This window comes from Pezoporus occidentalis, unplaced genomic scaffold (assembly GCF_034315485.1).
Source record: "Pezoporus occidentalis ecotype Australia unplaced genomic scaffold, CSIRO_AGI_Poc_V1 ctg160, whole genome shotgun sequence".
NCBI classification, from domain to species: Eukaryota; Metazoa; Chordata; class Aves; order Psittaciformes; family Psittacidae; genus Pezoporus; species Pezoporus occidentalis.
The window spans coordinates 430348-450026 of NW_026913426.1; the positions used below are offsets into that span (position 1 = coordinate 430348).

General features: G+C 41.3%; 1 protein-coding gene across 6 annotated transcripts in view; it reads right to left on the bottom strand.

The window, feature by feature from the left end:
* CEP112 (centrosomal protein 112) overlaps positions 1 to 19679 on the bottom strand; it is a 185042-nt gene that overhangs the window by 109606 nt on the left and 55757 nt on the right. For all 6 annotated transcript variants that reach the window (XR_009963570.1, XR_009963571.1, XM_062612575.1 and 3 more), the window contains exons 18-20: positions 17522 to 17657; positions 14318 to 14425; positions 2698 to 2880 (exon numbers count right to left, since the gene is read on the bottom strand). Coding sequence is in view for 4 of the 6 variants with exons in the window: in XM_062612575.1 (XP_062468559.1) it covers positions 2698 to 2880; positions 14318 to 14425; positions 17522 to 17657 (427 nt within the window). In the remaining 2 variants the exon portion in view is untranslated. The remainder of the gene's footprint in view (positions 1 to 2697; positions 2881 to 14317; positions 14426 to 17521; positions 17658 to 19679) is intronic.

Genomic DNA, 19679 nt, shown 5'->3' on the forward strand with positions numbered 1-19679 from the left:
CAATATAAGAATAAATTAATCTTTTCAGTAACAGTGTAATAAATTGTTCTGCAATACTCAATCACAGCCGTCTTTAGGAATATACTAAGAAATATGTAATCTAAACATTCGCTACTCTTTCATATGGAAAAGGATTTAAGGAAGAATAAATACCTTTAATAACAGTGCTTTCACATCCTTTGCTAAACATTGAACAAATAGGTCCTTCAAAACACGCTGCTCTATGTGATTAACTCTAATTATTATTTAAATTTTTTTAAATGCCCAGCAAATCTACTTTTCATTCAGCGAAGCAAAATGGCCTCTTCTCCTGTTTCATTGTACCTCGACTGTCACATAGAGCAGTCCTAAAGCATATTGCTGCCAAACATGGTTCAAAATTAACAGGTTTTTCAAAGCTCTGTTTACGTAAACTCATTAAATCACTGATATCTTTGTCAGAGGCTGACAAATGTTTCAGAAAGGACATTGGCCAATAGCACATTCGATGGTCAAACATGCTTCTTGGAGAATATATGCAAATATTTTAAAAAGTTATTAAAAATACGTGCCATAATTCCATACAGAACACCAGTATTGTCTGTTGAGCTCACTGCAAAGACAAAGTGAATCCTAACACAAAGACTAGAGGAAGGAACGAAGAACAATTTATTTCCCCAAACGGAAAAATATCTGCATCCTTGAAAGCTGATAGATTCTTACTAGAATTTAAATAAACAGCTCTTCTAATCAAAGGCAACCGCGCTTCCCTCCCTGATTTACATGACATTCTCATTGGCAGCAATGTTCAAGTGACTGTACAGGGATATTCAAAGAAAAGCCCTGTAAAAAGGCCAAAGTTTTTTGCTATTAAGACTGTTCAGGTTTCCCTAATAGCTGCGATAATTTCCAGCTTTCTATGTAACACCTGTAGTAGCATTATACATCCCATTGCAAAGAGAAAGCACAATCCAACTTCGGGCTCCAGCCTTTGCCAGAAATGACCCCCAACAGAATGAAATAGATACACTTACAAGAAACCTCCCAGATTCTCTGAATTTGCTTAAGATAGTCTCTTTACCTTTGTATTCAGTGTTATGCAGAGCAATATGCAGAATGCTGGCGTGTAGACAGAATAGTTCTGTATCATTTTAAACCAGGTTTTTTTTTTTTAACTTGAGTGCCATGCAAACACAACATCAGGAATGTGGGCAAGAGGATGATACAACTTTGACAAGGCACTCTCAAAGAGCTCTATAGTTACGATGCATCTACGTTGGGCCAAAGTAAAAAATGCAAAGATAAAACCCTTCAACAATTTCAGTCTTTGTTCACTGTTACAATAAAGTGGAGAATAAAGGGCGAGGTTCACTTTTTCAGACGCCACCTGTATATCCTCTTCAAAGCATTCTCACAAAAGTATCTCTCATTTTCCTTGGAAAACCATAATGGTGGAAATGGAGAAATAAGTCCTCGCTTTGCAACGTATCCCTCATCCTCCCCCAACCAGCCGTTTGTTTTCCAATAGACTTACTTAAGCCACATTTCAATAGTCTGAGTCATCCAAAGGTAAAAGAAAAAATTAAAGTTAATGTTCAATTTCGTTAAGCTATGTTAAAGTTGCCAGTGAAAGACACAGCCCACTAGTCTACAGGAAAGTAAAGTGAAAACGCCTCAATGTCAGAGTCGTATATCTCATAGGGAAGGCGGTGGTGCGCGGAAAACATACATCATTACAGACGCCTTCCCAAAACGTCCAGTTTTGGGATAAAATAATCCGTGCATGATAAGTAATTCTAATGCTGATTAGTAAAGATTATTTTCTGAATACTCTTTCAACTACAAAATCACCTCCATCTTTTTAAACATTGCCATTGCAGGCCTTTTTTTATATAGGCTCTTAGGAAAATACACCATGCCATCCTCACAAAATACGTTGAAAAAAATGCTATCAGATAGGTTTTGAACTGAAAACTCATAAAGATCATTTTCCATGCTGACAGTGTGCATTTCATCCAGAAGTTTGAAGAGTCAAATACTACCCCAGCTGGGGGTTATTCTGCCAAATGGCTTCCAACAGTGACCAGAGATGGAGGATGGGAGGGGTGCGTGTGTGTGTAGGAAAATAAACGTGATGGTGAGCAAGCCCAAAGCCACATCATCTTATCAAACACCCGACATACGGAGGCAAACACACAATGCAAATCTAGAATACCAAACTGAAACAAAAGGACATGAACAAAATGAAATAAAGGCATTTGTAAGTTACCTGCAGAGATTTCAAAACAAAACAAAAAAAAAAGCATCCGAATGAAGCAGATATAATTCACATGGATTTGCCCAGGAAGGAGAAAAGGAGGGGGTGAGTGTGAGGGCTGGGGGGGGGGAGAGAAGAAGAGATACCTTTTTTTTTTAAACAAATCCATCATGAAAGAAAATGAGACAAGATTATAAATAGGCCGAGTTATAGCGCACCATGGGATTTTTAATCTGGCTACCTGTGGTTTTTGCAGTTAAAGCCCCTATTCAGCAGTGGGAAAGGAGGGGGGAAAGCGGAAAAAAAAAAAAAGAAGGAAAAAGAAAAAACTAAATCACGTCTATGTGCCAGTTTCGCAAATGCTCACCCAGGGTGCAGCACCAACAATGCTGCCAACGGGAACCACTAATTATCAGCATTTCCTAATAAGCGGCCGCCTTTCAAGCATTATTGATCATTACCTGCCCGTCTCGCTTCCTGCATTCTTGAGTTTTACTCTCGTGCTCTGCCATGGCAGCGCGAAGCTGCTTCTCCAGTTTCTCAATTTCCCGTTCGTGGTCTCGGACCAGGCAGTCCTTCTCTGCGTTGTGCTGCTGGAATAGGTGCGTCTTCTCCTGTTCATGCTCCAGCTTCAGCTCCACTATCTGATTGGACAGTGAGGAGTACAGTTCATCAATAGAACATCCTTGTCGTCATGACAACTCGTCTACAGCTTAATTTCCCCTTAATTTCATCAAGTTGGCAATTTTATTTTTACGTCACTATTACCTCACCTTTTAAAAAGCCACCGCTAGCGTGACAGGATTCCTCCAGACAATCCCAACAATGGAGACAACCGAGCAAATCCAGCACATCCTTTAACCAATGTGTTAGTACAAATGTCGGAGCGGACAAAAAGAGAAAAGATAGGGGGGAAAAAAGAATATGGCATTGTCGCCTTCTGTGCACAGTCCCCCCGGATCCTGCTGCTGCTCATCAGCAGGGCTGAGGATCCTAAATGGTTAATAGGCAGCCTGCTCTCCCCTTTGCTTAAGTATACACACACAACCCCCCACCCCAGCAATTAAACCTTTTAAAGATTTCTTTATGATTTCCAAAGCCAGTGCTCTTCCCGTCAATACTCAACGCTGTCGTATATAGAGTTGTAGTTCTTTAAAATAAATAAATAATAAAAAAGGGGAAAATTATAAAAAACAAAGCTCTATTATCCCGTTGTCAGCTACGCTATCCCAACATAAACAGATGTATGTGTTCCAGAAGGGCACCTGCTGTGCCGCAAGCTTGCGCCATGATTTCATAAGAAGTCCCTCTATTCTCAGGATCCTTTCCCAGTCCGCACCACACTGGATGCTGTGACCTTGGCCAGTCTTAGCCTCTCCCTGCTAGACTGAATGGCAGCCCGAGACCAAGGGCCTGGTTGCCGCAGCTTTGATACTAATCCTCCCCGCCTGCGCACAATGGCACCCTACCTGGCCTGCACACTGGAGCAGCCAGGCTGCCTTTGAAGCAGGTGATGAATAGGGACGGCAGGAAGCCGCTTCCCCACTGAACTCCGGGCCACACAGCTGCTAAGAACAGTCACTTGGATTTTTCTTCAGTTTTGGTGGATTTCGGAAAGGGGGGGAAAGTATAAAAAAAAAAAATAAACGCTGTTATCGTGAATATGGTGGGGTATTTTCAGCATGAGAAAAAAAAACAAGAGAATGGGAGGAGGCGGCTGTGTGTGCGCCGAGAGCGCCCCTGCACCTTATCTTAAAGCTGTAGCATTCAATTCTGGGATAATATTAGCTGTTTGTGTCGTTTCAAACCTTAAACCTGAAAGCCAAGTGAAACAAAAAAAGATATAAGCAGTTTCTCAAGCTACAGATGAGCATATTCAGGGTTTAAAAGTAAAATATATCACCCATGCTGTGGCTGGGAGCATCTTCCAAGAACGAAGCGAGTAGAACAGATGTAATATTCTACGGTTTAACATATCTACATTATTTAATATTACTAAAGAGCTCATCAACAGATGTCTGAAGTCCCCAAAGGCATCAGCCCCCCAGGAGGCACACATTATCTATGCTGGGCCTGGGATCCTTACAAGAAGTTCTTTAAGTCAAGGGTTTTGCCCAAAGTTTGTGTACAAACCAGTACAAAACTGGTTTCTTTCCAGATGCCAGCAGTGTCCTTAGTGCGCCTAAATGAAAGGCTTCTTACCCCTAAGATAATTGTATAGGCTTTCCTTGAGTTACAGGAAAAACTGTCTAGTGTTTTTTCATAAATCAGACCTCATTAAAGAAGATTCAACAAGAAGGGAGGTCTTTCTATTCAAAGTTTATTTAATTACTGGATTTTCAGCTGGTTGTGCCATGCAAGGTCTGGGATAAGACAGTTTGTTGTGGGAACTCCAATCTTGAGGTTTTCACTTTTTAAACTGAAGACAAGAAACAGCAGCAGGCAGGGAACACACACCCAAAGGAAGGGAGGAGGAACAGAACCTGCTCTTCAACCAGTTGCACTGGACACAACCACCACCAGTTTACCCAACCAAAGAGGTTACAGGTTTTTTTAATAAACTCTTCACAGCATTTATCTTATAGACACAACATTTCTGAAGTGAAGAGGTGGAAAGAGCTAAAAGAGACTGGTCCTTCTGCCTGCAGGCAAGGTGTCCCTCAGTCTGCCCCATGGGAAGAGGAAGGATGGTGGTGTGAAGGAAGGTGTTTTATAACAGGAAAATCTGTTGAAGAATAAAACCCCTCATCACTTGATGCAAAGTACTCCCCATGTTGGTTTTGTTTTGCCTTTTAGATGTTACAGACAGGGAGTAGAGATGGAGAGAAGGACAGGGACCACAGCGTTTTCTTCCCTCAAAGATTAGAAAACGAATATTAACAAGTACTCAACATTTGCAACCAACAAAACAGCCTTTCCTGTAAAAATAACTTGAAGTGACTGAGTAGCTGTTGGACTGCACTGGTGAGCACCCACTGAACCTCCTGTTCTCCACAGAACTGCTGCCAAGCTCTACAGTTTCTTTTCCACTCTCTCTCTCATTCTTGTATTATTGCTGGGCTATTTTTTAAAGGAAAAAAATTTAATGTATACTAACAAAAGAAATAATAAACCCGTGCTGATTTTCAGCAACAGGAAACTGCATAAAAATTATACTTCATAAATCATTATGGGTTCTGTCTCCAATTTGGAATAGTGTCTTTATGAATGAGATAACAAAACCATGTCCTTTGGGTTGAGATCTTTCTGCATCTACCCTTAGGCGCTTAACACTTCATCAAGTGACATTAAAATGTCTGCTCAACTACAGCATATAAGCATCTAGAAGGCAGACAGTTTTAGGTGCTCTACATTGTAGCCATGCAAGCAACACGATATTCACAATGGGAATTGTGAATTGGCAATGCTGAAAAGAAACATTCATTAAATAATAGTGTGTGCCCCATTACCATAATCAGATCATCTTCATTGTGGCTTAGATGTTCCCTCATTTTGCCCTCCCAAAGACGAAAATCTCTTGTTCTCTTCTCTGTACATCTGTTCCTATCTCCAGCCATGGCCTGGGCACTAAACCAAGCAGGACTGAGCTGACATATCTGTTGTTACCCTGGAACACTTACTACCAAGTAACACGATATTTTAAAACTATGATCTCCTTTTACATGAATCCTTCATTTTTTAATTCTTTCTGCACCAGCATGATAAAACCTTATTCAAGGCAACAGCCAACAGCCCATTTACTAAGCCACCACCAGAAGGACATCATTTGTTTTTACATTTCTGCTTTCGACTGAAATGTAATATTTCCTTACTTTTGCAGAGAAAAAAAAAACCAAAACTTTAAAAGATGACAAAATTCTTCACAAAAAAAAGCCAAAAAAATATTAATTCATGACAGTCTTCTGCTATTCACTCACAGAAATACACACAAACTGCCAAAAAGATCTGGCAGTGTGGTTCACGCCCATCTTACACAGGACACCAACATCCACAGCTGCTGATGAATGATGGGCTTCTAATGCTGGCAGACCTAATGGCACCCAAATGCAGAGATGCTTTAGAATAACTTGCTAACAACCTAATAAAGGCCTGAAGTAAAATCAAGCTGCTGCTAGTGCTTGTTCACTTTGTGCATCAGAAGAACAAAGCTCTACAGTAAATAGCCTACTGGTTGCAGAAGATATTTTCAGAAGCCAAATACTTGTAATATAATCAACATCAGCAAATACCATTTTAAAGCCCCTCATATAGACAAGACCTTCTACTATCCAGTTTGTGCTTTTACATCACACACTAATTTTAGGCTTTTCAATTTTAGAACAATTTTGACTTGTTCTTAAGAACAAGCATGCCTTTGAAATTCTTTTTATAGTCCCCAAAGGAGGCAAAGGAAATTAGTTAGCTCACTGCCTCTTTGAAAAATGTAACTGCTACAATAAATATTTGACACCAAAGTATGAAAATTCATGTAAATTTATGTCCCCAATTCCAGAAATATTGTAAGTAACACCTATATAAAATATGGGTTTGCATGGCAGGATGATTTTATGAGCACTATTTTGGCATGACTGAACTTCTGAGGGCAGGAGAAGCCACCAGAAAGTTATACATGTCAGTTCTTTAGCTGAACACATTCAGTACAGCACATCTATTTTTCAGTGATTCTACTTTACAAGCATTTAAGAGTGTAAATCAGGTGTCTTCATTATCATTACTCTGCTCAAAACCAGCCCTAACCTCTGCCCAGCACAGCACACAACACATGAGCTATCCCCACACAACAACTCTGGTAAAATCTAGCATTTTCTGTCTCCTAAGCCTATAAATAAATGTGCATGTTTCATGAGGATATGGGGATTACCCATCTCCACAAATACACTGCTGCTAAAAGTAATCTGATATAACAGGCTGGAGGATCGAGTATTAATCATGCTGGGCTCTGGCTTAGCATAACTTTGGGCAGAAAAGAGGAATCTTCACTGCAAGGAGGGAGTGCACCAGAACTACTTTGCAGCAGAAAAATTAAATGGATTTTAAAAGTACACTTCTTTTGAGATTTTTCTATAATTTGGAACTCAAAGTATTCCCAAGATACAAGGGTTGTAATAAGCCAAGGGCAAATGGGACAGTGGAAAATACATCAATGCAGAACCACATATTACAACTGAAGTAGCAAATACATCTAGGATAATGTACATGCATAGCGAATGCATTTTACTTACTACCTCATTGCAGGCTGCAATAATTTAACAGGCATGACTGTGTTTCCTGTTATACTTCACCTTATAATCAATCACTAATAACTCTATTTCAACTGCAAACTAAGAACTGCAAGAAATTCTCTAAAAGAGAATTTGGCTGGTCTTTAGCCAAACCACACTTTGATTTATTCTCCCCTCTACTACAACATACCTGCATGGTCTCACTGTGCATATAAAATGATATACCTGAGCTGTACATTTTTACTTAGAAAAGCATTTCAGAACTGTAATGTTTGTAAAGCATGGGCAGCACAAACCTCACCTCAGTCCTCCTATCTTCCCGCCATGAGTAAAGTTGCTTTTAAATCAGCAGTGTATTGGAAATGAAGCTGCATCTGGGTGATTAAATCATGCTTAGCACCACGACCACCATCAGCAGGTCCCACTCCCCTCCCCAGCCGTGCTCCAGTAAACCCAATGTGCTCTGCAAACAGAAATATTGCTTTCAAACTAATATACTTTGAGTCACTGCAAATCCCTGCTTGTAGCAGGCTCTGGTACACAGTTTACTGTACACAGTCTTTGTTTAGGGATTCAGAGTTTATCCAAGGACATCCTTTAAACACAGAGAACTGACTTCAGAGGCGCTCGCAGCCTGACTTGCCATTTACTGCAGGCACCAATTTATGCTCCTGGAATCATCTTCTCCTCTCCCTCCTCCCCCTCCCAAAGTTGATTCTGTTTACTATACAGGGAGCTTAGGCTTTTAACTCTGAATCACACACATGTTAGATGCCTGCAGGAGACAGTGTAAATACTCGTCTGTTTCGTTAACAATTCTGTAAACAGCAATGGTACAGAGATTTCCACCCACTCTTTACTTGCAGGTTAAATTCATATCCTTTTCCCATTTGTGAGTTCTACCTCTATCATCAAGTGAAAAGTTGATATTGGTGACTGGAGAAACTATTCCTCAGATATTCAGCGCAAATGGCGTTCATCTGCATGTTAGGATGGTTCAAAGGAAACATTTATGCATCCTAGATTAATTTATTAAGTGAAATTTATGCAGCTTGTTGCTGATGACATGAAAAATTTAGAGCCTCTGTTAATGCGCTCATTTGGCCTCCATGCAAGAACAGGCTGGATTCCAATAGACTATAGACAAAGAGGAGAGGAACAAAGCTTTTGACAAAGCCTCTCCTTAGAACCAAACTAGCATACTAAAAATGGATAATATATAAGGTAATATACCAAAGAACAACAGGACTATAAACTCACCATGTCCAGTGTAGAAGTATCGTTTCACCCTTCCTTAGAAAGGCAGAGTGGCCTCGGTTAAAGCAGGAGGTACTGAGGGACGCTGGCTCCCCAGGAGCCAAGCTCATGCTCAACGGACCCTTCAGCCCACACCAAGCCTCCGACTGACCCCTTCTGCAGGACTTGCCTCTCCAGTGCTCCTGGTCCATGAGACCAAATGACATTTCCAGCCTAAATAGCTCTAGGCTCCATTGCAATGCCTTTTCACAGCTACTCAAATTCTTTTCATGAACAGAACTTATTTTTCCCTTAGGAGCTTCCTTTCCAGGTCCCATCCCCAGTCACAGCAGTTTCTTGGTTTTTAACACTTAATCCCCACATATGCTGTTATTTTCCCTGTTTTCTCACCAGGTCGCAGCCTTTACACCACTCTCTCATAGAATCACAGAATAAACCGGGTTGGAAAAGCCCTTTAAGCTCATCCAGTCCAACCGTTCCCAGCACTGCCAAGGCCACCACTGCCCCATGGCACTGAGGCCTCGTCTCCAAGGTGTGTGAACACTTGCAGGGCCGGTGACTGCAGCCCTGCTCTGGGCAGCCTGTTCCAATGCCTGAGCACCCTCTGGGGAAGGAATTGTTCCTCAGCTCCATCTAAACCTGCCCTGGTGCAGCTTGAGGCCGTTTCCTCTTGTCCCGTCACTTGTTCACTGGGAGACGAGACCGACCCTACCTCACTGCATCCTCCTGCCAGGCACCTGCAGGGAGCCATCAGGTCCCCCCTGAGCCTCTTCTCCACACTGAGCCCCCCAGCTCCCTCAGACCTTCCCCATCACACTTGTGCTCCCGGCCCTGCACCAGCTCCATTCCCTTCTCCGGCCCCGCTCCAGCACCTCAAGGTCTCTCTTGTTGTGAGGGGCGCTGAAATGGCGCCTGAGGGGGCACAAAATGGCGGCCATCAGATGAGGGGGTAAATACCACCCCTGGGGGGAAGGGGGGCACATACACTGACCGCGGGGGCTCCGTTTCCATTCCCAGTGAGGCTCTTTAGAACACTCAGCTGCTGAGCTCCTGCACATCTGAATTAAACACCGTTTCCTACCGAAATACCCTTGAGTAAATCCCCAAGGCAAATCTATAAAATAACACCCAGGTCCAAAACGCCGTTAATACCTCCAGCATTTCAAGGAACCATCACCACAGCCGTAACCAACAGCAAAACATCATCACAGACTTGATCATCCAAACACTGGAGACATCTCTTGGCACGGAGTTAAACAGCTAAAAGCTGACAGGAGAGATGCCCAACCATTAAATGTTAATCTAAATAACACTTCAGCACGCGAGATTGTGCTTGGATCCTTAATATTAAACGGTGCTGCTAGCACTGCGAGAGATGTTTGGTTTTAAACATATACTCTTCTGTATAAAAACAATGGTTGTGATTACAACATTCATATTTTACTTGAGAGAGCTTCACTCTTTTCTTTAAATTAACCCCATTAAAAAGTTATAAAACACACAGAAAGATCTAAAGAATATTCTTCCTCTCCTCTCAATAGTGTTTTCCTCTGCTCCAGCACCCCGCTAAAGTAAGACATTTCACAACACTACCTCAGGTACTTGTCCTTGCTGTTGGCAGCTAAGATTACAGACATGCTTTCTTCTCTTTTAACCAGCTGATTCTGCACTTCTTTACTTTCCCTTCTTTAATACAAAAGGCATATTTAAGCTCAGCCAGACCTCTGCCTGGCTCCCAACTTGAAAGTGCAGACCATTTTCTCATCTTTAACGTGATTTCAAAGCGATTCTGTTAAATACCCAGTGAAATGTTTCTGAAGGTGTCCCGTTTCTTGGCTAAATAGGGCAAGACAACTCTAATTATTCCTTCACAAGTTTTACAGAAGTCGGAACCCAACAATAAATGTCTCACAAAAGGATTTCCTGAGACAGGGGCAGATTCTTCAGCTATCACGTACCAGCTTTCCACTTTGCTATGGAAGCATGGAGAATTATTGTTTTAAAATGGAATAAACACTTGAAGAGGAACCAAAACAAGAGGCTTATTTATACATTCAGCTTGGCATCTATCTCAGGAATGATGTGTCCCTAACTCAGCAAAGTAACACCATCCTGCTATCACAATAAGTCATCGAGTGTTTTGTAGTGCATTTTACCTGCTGGGAAAACGACGGTTCATAGACTTTGTCTTTCTTGCTCATCTTGCATCTCAATTTTTTTTACACTTAATCATAGCTCTTCAGCAACTATTCATAGCAAAAAAGGGGGTGTAATAGTGATGTATTACTATATTTTTTTATTGAAAAACAAGCAGCCTAATGCCATTTAAACATCAAGATCTCCAAAAGTTCACTGGAAAAGTTCCATTCACGGCAATTTATGAAAATCAGCTTGAAACAAAGGTGACGACATCCATAACTCTACTGCGATATGGCCCTGAGCAAAGCCCTCTTCCACCATGAGCTCCCCCGGGTACCATAAGAGATGTGCTTTCAGAAAGTGCCCAACTGATGTGGATGTGAGAAAACCAAGCAAATTCATTCACTTTTCAGTCAAATTTCCCTGTCTAAAAAAACTTACTTTAAAGTTTGGGCATGTGTTCTCGCAAATGTGGGCTTGTGGAACAGGATTTCAGCAGAAACACTTCCCAGGTATTCTGAGCCAAACTGAGGATGTCATTAAAAAGTAGCCAAAAAAAAAAAGGAAAACAGAAAAAAAGGAGGGGGTGCAACAAACCAAACAGGTTTTTTTTCCTGTGCTGACGGTGCCACAAAGCCCCACTACAGCTACTGCAACCATTTCAAAGGCAGGAAAGGCTGAGGCCTTCGCTGTGGTGTCCACTGGCTTTGAAGTGCCGAGAGCAGCTGCTCCCAGCAGATAGGAACTGTGGTGCTGCTGGAGTTATTTTTTTTCCCTTCAAAATATACTTTCAAATCTAGCAGCTGCGAGGAGAACAAAGTTGAGCTAAAGGATATTTAAAGAAGAAAAAAGCCACTGGTTTCTCTCTAAGAGTGTTCTCAGTGGATACTTCAAAAGGAAGTGGCACTGAATCAGATGAAGCTGGAACCAGGAGTGACAATGTGACAGCTGAAACCAAATAGTGCGAGATCCTCAATCTCTGCTTTGCTTTACGAAAGGATTCCCATGTGTTTGAAAAGTTGACAAAATATTGACTGCCATGGTTTGTATGACTTTTTTCCTAATTATTTTTCCAGGAAAATAGATAAAACATACATATATCAATATATATTGATCTAAATATCAGATAAAGATCATGGAATCACAGAGTAGTTAGGGTTGGAAAGGACCTTAAGATCATCCAGTTCCAGCCCCTCTGCCATGGGCAGGGACACCTCAAACTAAACCATCTCACTTAAGGCTTCATCCAACCTGGCCTTGGACACTGCCAGCGATGGACCATTCACAACTTCCTTGGGAAACCCATTCCAGTGCCTCACCACCTAACAGGAAAAGAATTTCTTCCTTAGATCCAACCTAAACTTCCCCTGTTTAAGTTTTAACCCGTTACCCCTTGTCCTGTCACTACAGTCTCTAATGAAGAGTCCCTCCCCAGCATCCCTGTAGGCCCCCTTCAGATACTGGAAGGCTGCTATGAGGTCTCCACGCAGCCTTCTCTTCTCCAGGCTGAACAGCCCCAACTTCCTCAGCCTGTCTTCATACAGGAGGTGCTCCAGTCCCCTGATCATCCTCGTGGCCTCCTCTGGACTTGTTCCAACAGTTCCATGTCCTTTTTATGTTGAGGACACCAGAACTGCACACAATGCTCCCAAGTCAGGTCTCATGAGAGCAGAGCAGAGGGGCAGGATCACCTCCTTCGACCTGCTGGTCACGCTCCTTTTGATGCAGCCCAGGATACCGTTGGCTTTCTGGGCTGCAAGCGCACACTGAAGCCGGCTCATGTTCATTTTCTCATCAGCACCCCCAAGCCCTTCTCCGCAGGGCTGCTCTGAATCTCTTCTCTGCCCAACCTGAAGCTGTGCCTGGGATTGCTCTGACCCAGGTGTAGGATCTTGCACTTGTCATGGTTAAACTTCAAAAGGCAGGGGGGTTGGAACTAGATGATCTTAAGGTCCTTTCTAACCCTAACTATTCTGATTATGAATACATATCAGTATGCCTAACCTGCAGGCAATCTTTCAGTCCCACAACCAACACTCCATGTTCACACTGGTATTACCTCTGAAATCAGCATCCAAGGAGAGTGCTGTGAAGCAGAGGCAACCATTCACATGATGCAGCTCTCAAGTTCCCACACTTCCAAGATGCTTCTCAGGTTAGTAATACATTAGTTAATTTGGTTCTTCGTTATCAACTTGACTTCATTTACAGGCAACTGAATTGTCCAGTATGCCGTGAGTGCCACTTCTGCCACTCACCACACCAACCTACACAAAATATATCTGAAGGTCAGCTTTCCTTCCCTTTGTGTGTAAATGCCATTTGACAATTAGATTCAGGCACTCGAAGCAGAACATCTCAAAGCAATTACTACATTTCTCAGGTAGCTAAAGTATTCTTTGTTTTGGTTGGGTGTCTGTTTCAGAACTGGATGTTTGCTGGAGCCCTGCTGAAATGCACCACCAGTTCCAACTTACTGCTCTATTTAAACAGTTTAAATCACTCTATTCCTCCCCAAGAAACAGCCAAAGAAATATGCAGTAAAACAAGGCAAGGAAAAATCTGCTTTAAAAATGGTTTAGAAGTTCTGAAGCGTAAACAGAGACTGATATAGCAAAACAGAACTGTAGTTGGAACTACTGAAAGGAAATATTAAGAGTGGAAGAACTGAGCTCATGCCGCTTTGTAGGTGGGCTGAAGGAGCTTTGTGCTGCAGAAATGACAATACAAAAAGAACCTGGTGTAAATGTAAATCCACACAAAAACATTGATAAGAGAACTTTAAGATTAAGACTAACCATATCGCTGCTATAAATTACAAATTCAATCCTTTACCAGGCATTACCCAAACTGATGCCACGTCACTTCCATGACCAAGTACCCTCCTTACGCAAGTGTTTCATGGGCTGTTTCAGCTGCATAGCTCTCAAGCCTGTATCGCACAATAATTTGTCTACTTTTCTCTCTGGTTTTCCATTTCCACTTCACAACAGTACCGAATTTGACTTTCTTGTCTCCACCCAAATGTTTCCTGAATGCTTCCCAACCCTGAAATTATACTACAATACAGAAAACTCACTATCAGTGGGCCAAAACAAGCATTCATATGAACACTCCCCATGCTAAAAGATGATAAAAAGAGTAAAACACTGTTTCTCGAAAAGAAGAAAAACAGATAACACATTGAATAATTTCATCTGGCCACTATGAAAATAGGTGTTGCCACCTGTAAGCCTGGGAAATGGTTTGAAAGAGGCAGAGGTACAAAGGATCACAACAGGGAAACAAAAATATTTTCTATGTAGACTTTTTCCCCTTCCATTCCCCATCACATAAACTGTGCCCACTATAAATTGCGTCTTTATACAAAGCACAGAAATGCGCAGCAAGAACAGGATCTGACCTACATCTGTGTGAGCAGGTGTCCCTCCTCCCCTCCACTTGAAGGAGCAAACCGACTGACCTGTTGCTCGTATCTCTGCTTGAGCTCCTCCAATTGCCAGGAGAATTCTTTGGATTGCTTTTCCCGGAGCGATTTTGATCTGCTTAGATCTGCTTCAACCTTTTCCATCTACATGGTAAAAGAAAGGGAATATTTAATTTTTTGTTTTAAAAAGGCATAGCTTGAAACCGTTCTGATGTTTCTACAGTTGTTCACAGACCATCAAAGCAGAATACAACTTGCTGAGAATGATAATGACGCTATTTGTGTGTAGTGGAAAGGAATATTCAGTTCCTACAGGATTATTAGTTATTTAAGGACACAGTGACCACCTATACAATGCCACTCCCTGATTGCAAAATACTGGCTCTGTTTTTCACTCAACAGTGGGAAACATCCCATCAAAATTAAGCGAATGTTTTTTTCTAGTCATATTTAAGACTCAAATATATTTCACTCAAAATTACATTGCCTGTGGAAATTCAAGGGAAATCTTGTGAGTCAGTGCACAAACTCCACATTTAAAGTAAGTTTACATTAAATCAGTAAAATAACTTAAAAGAGAATTATTTGGCTGCAAGTAAAGTTCTCTGAAGATAGTCATCGCCTGTGAATAATGAGTCCCACCAATTCCAGCACACAGCATCAAGGAAGCAATTTCATAACTCAATTAACAAAGGCTTTTGTATCAAAAGCACAACCGCAGATGCACATCAGGCATGGTTCCAGAGGAAAATACATATATACACATATAAATATATATATGCACACAGAAGGTACTATGCAGCCATGCATACTCATCAATGACTTTTCGATCTAGGTCCCAACACAAGCAGCAAATAAACCATCTCCCTAAAAATGGGAGCGAAGGGGTGTAGCTGTCAGGAGGACCAGTGCAGCCACAAGTCCTTCTGCTGTACCAAAAGAATAAAAGCCCAAATTCCTGAACCACGAGCCAAAAGCCTGTTTGGCCCCAGGGAGTGCTCAGTCTTCCACAGATGTCTTTGCCAATCGGCCTGGACATCACTTCTAAGCCAGGGAAAGAGGAGAAAAGGCAGTACTTGGAATGGGAAAAGCATTATATTGGAAAACACTGCAGCAAGAGAAAGCTACAGGACAAGGAATAGTTGGCCAGATAGAAAGCTGAAAAATAGAATAGAAAGGAACAAGTTACCCTTCCAGTAGCTTCCGAACCTCACTGCTACTATGTGCTAATAAGAAAAGGGACTTCAACGAATATTTTAGGACTAATTTCTTCTGCACCCAAACTTACTGAAACTGCATGGCCATGCCCATATTTTATTGAGACCAATAAAGAAAGAAATCCAGGAAATACTAGACCTAAAGTCCCATGGCACAGTCATTGTCTTTCTTTTGTCTAATTATTACTAGAAAATATGTACATTTTGGAGTTTATAATGTACCACTCACCTGTCAGTGGGCATCAGGTGACTCTTAAGAATCTCAGCTTGACAAAATAGGAAGCAGATGGCAAAAAAAATACCAGAGCTGAACTAGTGAATCAAATATTGATTACAAGAACTGAAAATGCCAGGCCCCATCCTTCTTATCTCCATTATTAACTTCACCACACGCCAAAACATTGTTTTAGAAGCCCAATATTTCTAGAGTAGTTAAAAGCAGTGTTGCTATAGCTACCACGGCTTCTGCATTAGGAGTAACACATTCCACCTAACAAAAAAAAGAAAACAGAATTTGCCACTACGTTACAGTCTAATGGATGATTTATCTAAAGAGGATGTGTGTGCACAAGAATGAGAAAGGACAAAGCTATGAAGACGGCTTCAGTAGTGTTTCTTTGATGTATTTCCTTGAAGCTCAGCTCCTGTAGAACAGAACTGCTCAATCGTACAATATCACTGACTGCTTCTAGATTTTAGCATTCAAGTAGGGAGAGAATAAAGCCATGGCTGATTCATGGAGTACAAGAAAATTTGCTTTCAAAACTTCCCAGAACACAGCAATATTCTAAAAGAAATTTGCAGTCACTTTTAAATAAGAATTGACTTCAAGTTTTCCTAATTCTTTTGCACATCTTTGCGGTTTGGACTGGTTTTATTCACTGGCCTTTTTTTAAAGTGAATAAACTATTATTAGTCTTTCTAAAATTAGACTATATCTCTTTTGGAGCAGAAGAAAGACATTACTTTAAGTCATCGTGAAGAGCTTGGAGGAGAGTCTCAGAGCGGACAATGTCAGATGAGAACCGTAGGATTTGTTGTGTTGCCCATGGATCTAGAGTGCAGAACAAATCCTGGGTTTATAAATTTGTTCTTGCTTGTTTTGTATTTCCAAATGCTATTATTTGCTGTCTGCACAGATCTTAAAAATATCAGCAATGTGTTATTCAACGTCTCACTTCTGTTGAAGATTTTCAGGAAGAAAAATTTCGTAAGAACGAGAAGGGAATTTGTTAAACTATAACCCAACATTGTTAGAAATCCATTACAGCATCAGACTGCAGCATCCTACTGTCAACAGCAAGGTGTGGTGGCTACAGGCGAGATTGGAGAACTGAGCACATGGTCAGGAAGAACAAGGTTGAGTTACGCACTGAGATTTTGACCATCTGAGTAAGTTCAGGGAATATTCCCTTCTCTTCCCTTCTTTTTGATCACTTGTTGCTTTTTCTTTATTTCACTCATTGCGCTGCATATGTAATATCCCAGGAGCAACGGCTTAACTATTATTTATTCCATCAGGAACTTAAACCACTAAAATCTTTATATAGAAATATGTGCTACTAATTTTCAGGACTAGAAAATGGGATTTTTCTGCCCTGCGCACAGGACTGCCAGCAGCCACAATGGCTCTGCCCCTGTTTAGGCTCAAACTGATTACAAGACCTCATTAACGGAAGACAGAGTCCTCCCAAAAAGAGTAGGAAGAGACACGCATTTAAGTGGAAAATTACAACCGTTGTTCCGCAGGGGTGTATAAACTAACACTTTATACTCTCACTCCTGAAAAATCCCTAATCAGTATCATAACCGCAGCTATCTTTATAACAATGACAATTCTGGCTTTGTTAGAAAGATGAAACATCCGCTAACATCCCTTTCTGACTTGCTAGCAAAGACACTACATTGTGAAAGATTTTGATGTCGCACTCTCAAGTGAAGCATGTTTCTGGCATTATAAGATCAGAATATGCTATCCTACTGAGACAGAGTTTCAGAAAGGCTGGCATTGTGACCTCCTCACCTGCTGTTTCATTTCAGCATAGACTTTTTCTGACTTCAGCTCCACCTGCCGCTTAAACTCCTCCAGGGCAGCATCTGCCTGCTGGGCCTGCAGCCTCTGTACCTCTGTCACCCGAGTCAGCTGCTCCTCCTTCTCCCTAGAAAGTCACAGAAAATTTTCAGAGTTCAAGTATCAAATAAAAGAACAAGTGTGCGAGTGTAAAAGAGAGGCCTTTAACCCGATCAGTTTAAAATAGTATTCAGATTCCAATTTCCTGTCCCAGCTTCTGCCAAACTTCCCTTTGCAAGACTTTGAAGAAGGGAATAGAAGGCTGGAGTTATTTTCGCTTTCTCTGATTGAATTTCGCACGCCTAAACACGGCGTTCGGGGCTTACGACAATACCTCCAGCTTCAGAGTCTGCGTTGACTTGAATGGTTCAGTGCCTGCTGGGTAACCCCCTTTTTTAGGCTCACCTTTAGAAGTGCATTGCCCCCCCCCCCATTTAAATTAATTCCTTTTAGCATCATCATCATCTCCCATTAAAAACAAACACAAAATTATCCCAGTGCCATCTTTGCTCAGACAAGATGCGGGATTATTCACTGCTTGACATGTATTAAAATGCAAAGCAGGGTAATGTGTGGCATATAGTACCTTCTTAATCTATTAGAAACCCATAATGCTGTAATGCCTATTCAGCCTTTAAAGTAACGACAGATGTTAAATCTTTATGCAATGATATTTCATATTAACAGCCTATACTGTCTGACATATTAGACTTGAGACATCAGTGTGGGTTTCTTAAGACATCCAGTTTATCAATAGTAATGCATGTATAACATTTTACGTACATGCACATATATATCTACGACACATATAGAGACATATATATACAAACATCTGAAAAATGGACACAGTCACCACATTGGCACATCACAGGTAAAAATCGTGATAGCCTGTAAATACTTAAGGAATCCCATTGTGATTCCTCACATAGAAAACAATGAGGCAGCGGTATTAACTTTCTACTACACATTTCTATTACCGCAGGTCAGTGGAGTTGCCTGACTTTGAGTCAAAACACAAGGGAACCCAATGGTGGTATGGACAATGCTGGTTTGGTACAGAAGGCACACTCAAGCAGACCTGTGGTTGACATTTCCATTTTACAGGCAGAGGAAGTACCTCATGCTGAATTTCCCATTTTGACAGAAATTATTTCCATATAAAACAAAGAATCTGACACACAAGAGATGGAAAAGACCTGTTAATTCATCTAGTCTGTCACCCTGCCAGCGCTGAACCAGCTATTACAGCACTGAGCAAGCCTTTTATAAAGGTCAGGAAGCTGCCAAGCCCAAAGTTACAGCATTCACATCCTCTTCTGTGGTTTTCATACTAGACTTAGACAATGGGACAAAGAACATAATCCTCCATCTTCACAAGGCGTCTACTTGCAGTGTAGGAAAGCGGGGCAATTCTGTTAGCAAAGAGATCAAAGAGACGCCACAAGCCCTGAGTGAGGATCTTACTGTTTACTTTTAGAGCTTTTTCATCAGGTGTACTTGAAAAAAATACTTGATTTTGGTACCTTACTCGCAGCTGACGGAATAACCGAGACCGGAGGAGACTGCTGCTTTCCTTTTAGAAAAAGGGAAATACCTTTCTTACTCAGCAGAAACTGGGGCAAAACAGAACAAAATCCTGCACCACGGTTTTGGTGATAATTGTTCAGGGGTTTAGGGTTTGCATTCATAGAACACCATGAACAAATTTTCTTCAAATATGGCATCCATCACTCCTATACAGACATGCTTTTTTTCTACTGCCTCAGCAATGCTATTTTCTTAACTCCGTTGAGGGGGAAGCATATCTGTATATTAATTTGCCATATTCTCCACTCATTTACAAGACAGTAAAAATTACACAGCAAAAATCCAACACCACTAAAATCAACATTTTTTTCTCCCCGTCTAAATTCAACTGGAAGAATGACCATTTAGGATTTAAATTTCTACTTTATAGGCCCCAAAAGTTCAAAATTGCAAGTATAAAAATCCTCAGACATTTCTCAGCATGGGCACACCAAAGATGCCCCCAGAGCTAAAAATGAGATGAGCTATCCGGTGAGTTAGTTATGCAGCAGCTCCAGCTGCAAAGGCATCTGGCTCAATTATC